Raw genomic sequence first — 11,976 nt, 5'->3', positions numbered from 1 at the left:
GGCTCGGCCGGCGGCGGCCCCTCCCACCCGCCCCGCCGCCTCCCGGCGCTCCCGCCGGCCCGGCCCCGGGTCCCAGTCGGTGCCGCAAGGAGCCGGCGTGCGGATCGCTCGCTCGGGACCGCAGCCGCCGGGTGACACCGCGGCCACGCCGCCCGCACCAGCACTTCTGCCTCGCGGGAGCAGGCTCCCTCCCTCCCAGCCTCCCTGTCGCCCCCGCCCCCTTCTCCCGTCCCCTCCTTCCTCACTTCCTCCCCTCCTCCCCAGCTCCTGCCCTCCGCCTCCTCCTCCGGGGTTCCTCTCCGCCCGCGCTGCCCCTCCCGCCCGGCCGAGCGCTCCCCGCGCTCCGCGCGCCCGCCCGCGCCTTCCCCGGCTCCCGCTCGGCCTCCCGCTCGCGCTCGGTGCCGGCTCCGCGCGCCCAGCCCGAGTCCGCTGCGCCCGGCCGCCGTCTGGTCATGTCAGGATGGAGATCCGGCAGCACGAGTGGCTCTCGGCCTCCCCCCACGAGGGCTTCGAGCAGATGAGGCTCAAGAGCCGCCCCAAAGAGCCCTCGCCGAGCCTGACCCGAGTGGGCGCGAACTTCTACAGCAGCGTCAAGCAGCAGGACTACAGCGCCAGCGTCTGGCTCCGGAGGAAAGACAAGCTGGAGCACGTAAGGGCGCCTCGCTCCCTCGGGCCTCGGCCCCGCACCTGCTACACGCACACCCACCTACCGCGGCGGCGGCCCGGGAGCGCACGGGGACCTCGGCGGGCGGCCCGACTCGGAGGCAGGGCGTCCGCGTCCTCCGTCCGACCCGGGGCTTCTCGTGCACTTTCTTGCCGTAATGACCGTGGGTTTTGGAGGGAGGAGGTTCTTTTCCCAGGATCGCCAGGCCCCCGCACACCCCGACCTCCCCACAGGCTTCCTGCTGTTAGGGTTCATTCGCACCGTGTTCTTGGGGTGCGCGGTGAGCAAGAAGTGCAACTGCCACCAGCGCGGTCCCGAGAACCCGGCGGTGCGCGGTAGTGGGCTTCTGAGGGGGCGTCCGCCCGGGTCTTTGGGGCTGTTTTACACTGTCCAGAAACAAGTTAAAGAATCCGTAAAGTTGTCGCCGCGGGTGACCCAGTCTGGGCCCGCGCACAAGCAGAGTTTTCTGCAGGGTGTCCTCTGGGACGAGCAGTCGGCGATCGTTTCTTCTGAGCCCAACTGGGGAGAGATTTGCGCGTTGCAAGGGGAAAGACGAAAGAAAGAGCAGAGCGCCCAGCTCCAGAAACCCGCCACTCTGGAGGGTGGGAGCCGACGGGCGGTGAACCCCACTCCAAGAGTGCGGGGTTCCCGCCAGGCGTTCTGGGATCGGAGGCTGAGCCCTTAAGGCTCACCATTCCGGAAAGAAAGAGGCCCTCCCAAAAGGCATTTAGTGAATCCACAGTTCCAAACCTGACCCATCAGCATCTCCTTAAACCAAATGGTAAAATGAAACTAAGAGAGTAATCTAGAGTGTAGCACAGCCTGCCACGGAGAGAATGCTATTTCTTCCCGCGGAGCTGCGTAATCTAAATTGAGTCTGTTCATGGAATGTGGAGGTTCTCTTGTATTTGGGTCACCACGCCAATTGTGATAGACAAGGAGAACTTTGGAACTCACAAACGTCTGCTACCTCCGCATAGACCCGAGTCCCATCTGGCCCCCAAGTACGCTTCTCTTCCCTTGGCCTTTGCAGTGACAGCAAGCTTTCCAGGAGGGAGCCTGCAAACAAGGCATTTGTCTAACACTGAAAGGAAGGTCTCTGCCTTTTCTTTGAGGGCCCGATTGAGTCACTGAAAGCTCGAATTCAAAGCTTCGAGTTGGAGAACCGGCTGTCCTCTGTCTTGTGTGTAGAGAACCAATTCCTTAGTATCAAAAGGATGCCTCATCCTTAAGACCATGGAAGTAACTGAAAGGAGACTTCCAGGATGGCAAGTTGTTTGTCAGGCAATTGTATCCACTTCAAAAGGCAAGCTCCAGGCTTAGGGGGAGCACATAGCATCTTCCTGTTATTTGGTTGTTGATGTTGTTATCGGATTTTTTAGTACCAGGGAGAATGGTCTAGCCTAGGAATGGTGGTAGACGGTATATTCATTTCAGTTTCACTCGTAATGTGTGTTCATTCGCAGCTTGTGCTTTTAGCTGATCTATTGCCTTTATTCTCTTACTGAAAATCAATAGTGCAGTCTTCTATGAGTGTGTCTTCTTGAGTCACAGACACTGTATGTGTTATATTTAAAAGGTTTCTCACTTTTAGGTTTTCATTAAAAGTATGAGTCATACCAGGTGGGCCGTGGCAGCCTCACCTTTCTGGGCAAGTATAGGATGCTCAGCCCCTTCCCAGAGTTAGAGACCAAGGAAATGGGGGTCTGGTTGTTTGGAAGCATTTGCAGATCTATACTTTCTTCTCTCAGGTGCTCCAAGAGAGAGCATTGCGTTCATTTAAAAAAAAAAAAATCATTCACCTCGTTCATTTAAATCAACATAGCATTTTTGTTTGCTTTCTCAAATGCGTTTCATGAGACATACTCTGTTTTTCTTGATACTTGCTTTCAATTAAAAAAGGGGCTTTGCTCCAAAGGAAATATTTTGCGATATACTTTTGCTCCTTTGAAACATCTACAAATGTTTTAAGTGAAATAATATTTACGAAAGTGCTTTGAAAAATTAAATTATAAAAATGTAAATTTTATTTGAATTCAAACCCTGGGAGTTTATAATATATATCATGTTGTGTACATTATGATATTTCAGGTAGTTTGGTGTTAATTTCTAATTAGATATTGGATATGTAAAAACCCATAACGGATGTAATGTATATTATTGCCACACAAAGCATGAAAATGTAATGTTGACTATTATAGATAACATTCTGAACACACGTGGCACCTTTGGATTTAGATACTGCAGAGATTAGGATGAATGTGTCATACAAAGTTCACAGGTGATGTATGATAGTTAAAAAAACACCCTTTGGTCTGCCTACTCAAATGGATGATCATTATTTTTATTATGTTAAAAATGAATTAATAATTGTTATGGAGATCATTGCATGAAAACAGCCTACTGTTATTTTGCTGATGCTTTAAGAGCCAACCTAGTGTTGAGGGCATAAATAAGTTATGGCTTCAGATGACACACGTATTTAGTCATCGCAGTAATGGAATTCCCTGAAATGAACTGCGTGTGTGTGGACTCAGACGGGACTTCTGAGGCATTGCTTAATCTGAAAGTCAATAACACAATGTAAAGTGACAGCTAAAGAATATATTTTTACCCACTTTGCTGAAAACGAGGACACGTTTCCTTGTCTAGTTTAAAGGCGACAGGACTGATCCCTGGTTGGAAATGAGAAAAGTGACTTGAATTGGTGGAGGATTGGAATACTTTCAACCCATATGTAATTTCATACTGTCATTGGTTGCTTGGTACTTAAAATGAACACCCACCCAGTGAGAAATAAATGTATGTGAGGGAATCTTCCCATTCTTAAGTCATGATTAAAAGCTATAAGGAAGTCGTGTTTGTACCGTGAATTCTGGACATTAAACTTCACTTGGAAATTTTAGGTAAAAGTAAAATTGCTGGCCACGTGTAGTGTCCTGTTAGTTACAAACAGTGCTCTTAGTGCTTGAATCATTTTGCTGTCTGTTCTGCACCATAGTGCCTGTGGCCTTACATTAGGGAAGTGGTGGGAGTCTGTTCTCTGTGGGATCCTATGTTCACTTTGGATATGATGGAAAGTGAAGGATATGGTCTAGCAAAGCAGGGGACGCACAGGGCCACTTCCTCAACCCCTCAGCCCATCCCTGCCCTGTTGGCCCTTCCTGGGCCTGGGTCACTTTGAGTCACTCTTTAATTTGATTTGACTGTTCAGAGGACAGTGAAACATTAGGCTGATGTCCTTTGGTGATATATACCCTCTTTGAACTTCTCTCCTTTTTCTTTTCTCTTTTCTTTCTTTGTTTTGTTTTCTTTTTTATTTTTTACAAAGCGAGAGAGTTGCAGAGGCTACTCTGCTTAGTTGCCAGGTTTTGTGCCAGTTTGTGTGTGTGTGTGTGTGTGTGTGTGAAGTTTCTTGATACATTTATGGAGGCAGGGATGCCTTATTTTATCTCGTGCCTATTCAATTAGCTTTGGCTGGGGTGTGGTTAAAGGTGGGGCTCTGGTTAGACAGACCTGGGTTCAGAATCTCACTCTGTCTCTTGTTAACTATGTGATATTAGGCAAAGACGTCGCCGTTACCAGAATGTGCATTCACAGTCCTCTAGAAAGGAGGCGCAGGTTTAAGGAGACAGTTCCTGTCTATACTGCAGTGGCACACAGCCCCTAATGTCAGGGGCTCAACATCGTAAAAGTATATGTTCCTTCACGCTTTTCATCGGCGTAGGTTGGCAGATGTCTTTGTCCGTTTGGGTTGTTATAACAGGATACCATAGACTGGGTGGCTTATACACAACGAACATTTATTTCTTACCGTTCCGGAGGCTGGCAAGTCCAAGATCAAGGCGAGGACGTGTTTGGCATCTGCTGACAGTCTGCTTCCTGGTTTATAGACAGTCTTCTTTTTGTCGAGTCCTCCTGTGGTGGAAGGAGTGACGGAGCTCTCTGGAGACTGTCATAAAGGCACTGTCCCATCCATGAGGGCTCCAGCTTTGGGACCCTATCTCCTCCCAGAAGCCCCATCCCCAGGTGCCAGCACACTGGGGATTAGGTGTCAGCATATGAATTGGGGGGAACACAAACACTCAGTTTGTAGTAGCTGGGGATTTTCCTCACCTTCTTCACCTGGCCTGATGGAGGCTCCATCTCAATATCATGATTGTCCAGTAAGTGAAAAGGGAAGCTGGTGAATCACGTAATGTCGCTCAGTGCTTCCACCCAGAAGTGGTACATTTTTGACTCCTGTTTCTTGGCCAAAGAAAGTTTCATGGCCAAGGCTTGCTTCAGAGGGGATGAGGAACGGAGATTCGACCAAGACTCAGAAGAAAGAGAAAGAGAGCCTCTAAGACTAGCTCAGTAGGGCAACCATGACACCTAAAGCTGTCGGCACGGTACATGGCCCATGCTAAGTGCTCACTACACAGGACCTGTAGGTGTAACTGCCTCTCCGGTGTTGCCAGGCTTGCTGGCTGAGCCCTCACATTCCATGCAAAGAACTTCTGGTTTTCACATTTGAGATCAGCCTGCCTGCATTATGGTTCTGGACCCAGGATGTGTGGGTCCTTTAGCCAGCAAGGCCAGCTCACTACCTAGAGCCTGGTAGGCTGCCTCTTTGCCTGGCCTCCGGTTCATCCCCTGGGGGCCTTACTCTTTCCTGGACCAGTGGGCCCCTGTCTGCTCACAGCTGCTATTCTGAGGCTGACTCTTGAGTCCCCACTCTCTCTGCAGGCTCTGCTAGCAGAGACCTACCTGCTCCTAGCTCCATCCCTACCACCCCCCCCTTTCCTTCCCAGCTCTGTGCTGAGATTTGTCTGCGTGGTAGCTCAGCAAGCCTATTTAAAATTAAAAGAGAAAGCGGAAGAGAAAATTTGTAAAGAGTAGAAGACAGAATCCTTAATGGTCACAGTTATACTGAGCCTTAGTCTCTTCCTTGGTTTAGTAAGTGCCTCACTGGGGGTTGGGCGGGGGAACAACAACAACAAAACTCTCCTCTAAGTGTGAATTTAGACCTGTTTAAATAGAGTTTATGTTACCAGTGAATAGTAAATAAATGCCAAGTGCACACTTGCATCCTGGACTAAATTATTCACATGATCAGTGAGGAGTAAATGGATTCCAGCAAACTTGGTCATGGTGGTCCAGGCTCCTATTACGTAATGCCATTTATGTCACACAGAGCAGATTTATGAAAGTGTTAGCCCCCGCAGAGTAGATCGGTAAAGCACCAACAGACAAAGTTCAACCTAAGGGAATGAGACTTTAAAATGTTCCCTTAAAAATCAGTCAGTCAAACAAACAAGGAGAAAATATCCTTTTCTATGTTCGTGTATTGTTGGCTAGAACTGGATAATTTTAGTCTGGTTAACATTTAAGAACGTTCACGTTTACTGGGATTATTTCCTGTGTGATTTTAGATAACAGAACAGACAAAGCCTCGGCTGAGGCAGGTTCTCTGCCTCTCTAATTCATAGGTCAGGATATGAAAGTTTAGACGTCTCCTGAGTGTGTTCTAATGGAGCTCGGTGTTGTGTCCATTATCGGATTTGTAACTACTATAGGTAGCATATTTATTCCACTAATGGGCTTCTCTCACTGTGGGTTGACATTTCAATTTGTTTTGAAGAAACTTCGGCTTCTTTGAACTCTGTCGAGTGTGGCTTATTGACTTATTTTAACATCATCACAGTCTGTGATATCATGTTTAATATATTTTATTTGAGAAGCTCACGATTATTAGATTTTTTTTTTCTCTCCTATAATAGCCACATACCAATTTCTGGCTAGTTTCTCTAAAAGTTTTTACTTCTCTTTAAAGACTTTTGTATCTATCTTAGGTTGAAACCTATATAACAGTATTCAGTTTTTCTGTGTCAGCTCCAAAGATCAGGAAATCTGATGAATCTTTTGAACATCTGGGTCAAGGCAGGAGCTGTAATGTTATCTTTTCGTACTGAGTTGGCTGACATATGGCTCAGTTAGGTAGAGGTAGAGTTTGTGGTAAGCTGTCAGCCCAGAAATTTTTCTTGAAGTGTGTATATTGGGGATATTTAAAGCTACTGAATTGCCTAAGATTCATACCTACACAGATGGTGCTGTGAGAGTTTAGAGTACAACATGAAAGTTGAGATACAGTTGAAATGCCAACCTGTGTTTAAGAGACAGACTTTTTTATTGGGGTGATCACTTTGTTATTTAAATTATTTAAGTTATTTAAATGTCTAATCACTGTGATGTACACCTGAAATCAATGTAGTATTAAATGTCAACTATAATCGAAAAAGATATTTAGAAAGAGACAGACTTTTTTTACCAAAAAAAATACATTTATATTTTCTCAGAAACAGAAAAATTAGCCCAACTTCAAAACTCACAAATCAAACCCTTTGGCAGGGGTTACAGAGAAGAATGAAGAACATGGCACTTTCCCAGGTAGACTCATGAACATTGGAAAATCTTACTGCTGTCTCCAACGTGAACGTGAACTACTTGGGGACTGGCTGTCGTGGCCATTGGGTGATAAATATGGTTCTTTATTCTCTAAAGTAGATAGTGAGCCTTGGAGCATGATGTTTTTCTGAACAGAGCTATTATTGTGCTCCTTACTGCCAATAGGTTGTTAGGTCTGATCCAACAATAACGTGAGTTAAGTTGAGAAGCTGGGCCTCACTGAAATAATTAAAAAAAAAAAACAATAACTGGCAAACCCATCATCAACAGATATTTATTGAGAGTGTCTTTTATGTGAAAGACACTTTGTTAGGAGATTATGAAGACTTTCACTCACCAAGCATTTACGTGACAGAGAATAGACCAAGACTGGAGCAGGGTCCCTTCCTCGGGATGTTTATAGTTTCATAAATACAGTTACGATTGCAGCGTTATGAATAATTCAGAAAATACTAAATAGTATAAAACACTGCCTTCAAAGAACTTGTTTAGACAAGGACGAAATACAGTTTAAAAATAAGTAATGAATCCTGTCCTATATAATAACATATAAACAAAGCTAAATTTATTCTAGTAATGCAAAGTTGATATAAAATTTGGAACTCAGTTAATGTAATTTATCACATTAACGAAATGAAAGTAAACCCCATATCATTATCTCAATAGATGAAATAAAAGCATTTGATAAAATTCTGTACCTATGTGTGATAAAATTTCGAACAAACTGGAAATAAAAAGAAATTTTATTCTGATGAACAGTTTCTTTAAAAAGAATCAGTTAATGAGGAAATATTGAAAAATTATCTGACAGATGTCCATCATCATCACTTTTATTCAGCATTTTACAGGCAGTTATAATTAATGCAATAATTGTCATTAGCAGATGACATGACCAAGTACATTCAAAAATGCAAAGCAACCTACAGTATAATTAATAATATTATTAATTAATAATAACATTAATAAATAATTATTAATAATATTAATTAATAATATTAGTAATTATACTGAGTTAATAATGTCTCTGGATACAAAGTCAATATACAAGATTAAATTAGGAAAATATTTCAAAAACAACTAAAAACCATTACCATTTACATTAGCATAAAAATATCCGATACTTAGGAATAACTCTAGCATAAAAATATCAAATACTTAAGGAGACTGGTAAGGCCTCTTTCATTCTCCCCCAGATTAATCTATAAAGTAAATACAATTCCAGTGAAAGTCCCAACAAGTTTGCTTATATAGAAATGCAACACACCAAGCATAGCTAAGATAATCTCGATGAGGAACAAAGTTAGAGGACTTTGCTTCCAGATAGCAAAACTTATAAAGCTGCGTTAATTAAAGCAGTGTGGTATTGGTGCAAGATAAATGAATAGATCAATTGACAGACTAGCGAGTGCAAGAACAGACTTGTGCATGCTTTATTATTGATAGGTACTTGATTTATGACAAAAGTGGCAGGCACAGAAGTGCAGTGGGAAGGAGATGGTTTTTTAAAAAATCGATGGAGTCAGTTATATGCTGTATTGAATGGATCGCGATGACTCTTTCATGCCACACACAAAAGTCTGGTAGATGTGGGTTGTAGAACTAAATTAGAAAGTGAAAAAATGAGGCTTCTAGAAAGTAATATAATAAAAAATCTTCATCAACTTGGACTAGGAAAAAAATTCTTAAGGAGTTTTAATAATACTGGTTTATTAAGATTAGTAAACTGAGCTACATTAAATTTAAATAATTTTGTCTAAAGGAGTCCATTCAGAGAATGAAAAGGTAAGTCACAAAGCAGGATATATATGTATATTTTCCAATATACTCTCTGACAAAAGGTTTTAGCCGGAATATATAAAAAGTACCTACAAATCAATAAGACAACCCAACAGAAAAATGAGCAGAACATTTGAACAAGAAAAGGTGCTTGATGTCATCAGTCATCAAGGAACTAAACAGCTGAAACAAAATCATACTATTAAAAGTCATCAACATGGCTGAAATTAAAATGATTGACAGTAACAAGTTTTGATGAAAATATGGAACATCTATAGCTTTCCAAACTTCTGGTAGGGCTATAATTTATAGAGCCACTTTGGAAAACTGCAGTATCTACTAATTTGGACACATGTATATCTTATGAATGACTCAGCAGTTTAAACTGTGTATGCATCAAATGTATGTTCCTGTGCGCCAAAGACATATACGTGAATACTTATCGAAGCCTTATTTTGGTAGAGTTCCCACTAGGATGCATCTCTAATAGCCAGTAGAGTTGACTATCCCCTATTCTAGTAGCTAATATCCTAATTTCCAATATAATTGAATGGCTAATAAATTTTTATATACTTTAATTACATATGTACATCTCTCTATATATTCATTAATGTAAATAAATGGCTCTTTCAGACATAGTAATGAGTGAGAGAAGACAGATACAGACTATAGGATTCTGTTTATGTGAAAAAACAGGCAAAGCTAAATTATAGATAAAGAAATCAGAATTAATGATTACCTTTGAGGGTGAAATGGGCACTCGGGAGGCTTCTGGGGGGCCGACAGTGTTCTAACTCATTTTTTAGGAGGTGATTACAAAGTAATATTTATCAAGCTATACACTGAAGATTTACATATTTTATATCATATTTCAATGATAGTTTACCCAAAAAAGCAAAATGTACAGTGCCCTTCACCTTGCTTATTGCTTATCTTTGGCTGCACTCTGCTCAGACTGTGCTTCTCCCGTCTTCCTCTCTCTGGCCCATACATTTTCGGCCATGATGCCTTCTGTCATTGTCTTCACATAAATGACTCTTACTCGTCACTTCCCAGGGTATGGCTTCCTGGGCGCTTTCCTTACCCACACCATCTGCTTTCATGTCATCTCTGATGTGCATATTGCACTATCCTTTTTTCTGAATAATTTTTAAATTGTTCAATTACATGCGCCATACTGTCGGCATACATTATTTCAGTTTCAGGTGTACAGCACAGTGATTAGACGTTGCATAACTTGTGAAGTGATCACCCTGGTAAGTCTAATGCCCTTTGGACACCGTACATAGTTATTACAACATTATTGACCGTGTTATTTCTGCTATACTCTACATCCCTGTGACTGTTTTATAACTACCAACTTGTACTTCTTAATCCCTTCCCCCGCTTTCATCCACCCACTCCAAGTCCCCTCCTACCCTGCAACCATCAAAAAGCTCTCCGCATCTATGAGTCTGTTTCTGCCCTGCATGTCCATTCGCCTTGTTCTTTAGATTCCACATGTAAGTGAAATCACGTGGCACTTATCTTTCTCTGTCTGACTTACTTCACTCAGCACAGCACCCTCCAGGTCCATCCATGTTGTTGCAGAGGCGAGATTTCCTTCTTTTTTTTTTTTTTACGGCCAAGTAATATTTCATTGTATATATGTACCACCTCTTCTTTATCCATTCATCCACTGATGGACACCAGGGTGGCCTCCATGTCTTGGCTACTGTATATAATGCTGCAGTGAACATATGGATTCACATGTCTCTTTGAGTTTCTTTAGATAAATATCCAGAAGTGGGATTACTGGGACCTATTTTGTCTCTTGTTATATAGCCTTTGCTTTAAAGCCTATTTTGTCTGGTGTAAGTATTGCTACCTTAGCTTTTTTGTTTGTTTGTTTCCATTTTCATGAAATATCTTTTTCTATGTCTTCACTTTCAGTCTGTGTGTGTCTTTCGATGTGAAATGGGTCTCTTGTAGGCAGTATATGTAAAGGAATTGTTTTCTTATGCATTCAACTATTCTATCTTTTGATTAGAGCATTTAATCCATTTAAATCTAAAGTGATTATTGATAGATATGTAGTTATTGCCATTTCATTATTTATATTTTTGATCTTTTTTTCTTTTTCTTAAAGAAGTCCCTCTAACATGTTTTGTAATACTGGTTTGGTGGTGATGAACTCCTTTAGCTTTTTCTTGTCTAGGAAGCTCTTTATCTGTCCTTTAATTTTAAATGATAGCTTTGCTGGGTAGAGTAGTCTTGGTTATAGGTCCTTGCTTTTTATCGCTTTGACTATTTCGTTCCAGTCCCTTCTGGCCTGCAAAGAGAAATCAACTGACAGTCTAATGGGAGCTTCCTTGCAGGTAACTGTTTTTCTTTTGCTGATTTTTAGATTCTCTTTTTAATTAAGATGTGTCTTGGTGTGAGCCTCTTTGGGTCCATCTTGTTTGAGACTCCTTGCACTTCCTGGGCTTGTATGTCTGTTTCCTTCACCAGGTTAGGGAAGTTTCCTGTCATTTCTTTAAGTAGGTTTTCAATTCCTTTCACTCTCTCTTCTCCTTGTGCCTCTATGATGTGGATATTGGTACACTGGATATTGTCCCAGAGGCCCCTTAAAGTGTCCTTATTTTTTGGATTCTTTTTTCTTGTTGCTGTTTTGGTTGTTGTTTTTCCTGCTGCTTGAGCTTCTAAATTGCTGATTCGATTCTCTGCTTCATCTAATCTGTTGATTCCTCCTAAGGTAGTCTTTCCTTCATTTCTGACTGGTTCTTGTTTATATCATCTATCTCCATTTTTATATTTTCTGTCTCTTTGTTAAAGTTCTCACTGAGTTCATGTACTTTTCCCCGAAGTTTATTGAGCATCCTTAACATCAGTGTTTTGAACTCTGCATCTGGTAGATTGCTTGTCTCCATTTTGTTTAGTTCTTTCTTCTGGAGCTTTGTTTTGTTCTTTCATTAGAGACATGTTTCTTTATTCTCTGTTTTGGTTGCCTCCCTGTGTTTGTTTCTATGTATTAGGTAGGGCTGCTATGTCTCCCGGTCTTAATAGAGTGGCCTTAAGTAATTATACTATATTCCGATGATATGTTGTCT

General features: G+C 42.2%; 1 protein-coding gene across 3 annotated transcripts in view; it reads left to right on the top strand.

Moving 5' to 3' along the window:
• The first annotated feature begins 460 nt into the window (after positions 1-460).
• PLD5 (phospholipase D family member 5) overlaps positions 461-11,976 on the top strand; it is a 355,949-nt gene continuing 344,433 nt past the window's right edge. The window contains exon 1 of one of the 3 annotated variants that reach the window (XM_039883218.1): positions 461-649. In XM_039883218.1, the coding sequence (XP_039739152.1) occupies positions 461-649 (189 nt within the window). The remainder of the gene's footprint in view (positions 650-11,976) is intronic. The other 2 variants (XM_039883220.1, XM_039883219.1) reach the window with 2 other exon arrangements.

This window comes from Pteropus medius, unplaced genomic scaffold, assembly GCF_902729225.1.
Source record: "Pteropus medius unplaced genomic scaffold, Ma_sr-lr_union100, whole genome shotgun sequence".
Lineage (NCBI taxonomy): Eukaryota > Metazoa > Chordata > Mammalia > Chiroptera > Pteropodidae > Pteropus > Pteropus medius.
This window is presented reverse-complemented; position numbering and strand designations above follow the sequence as displayed.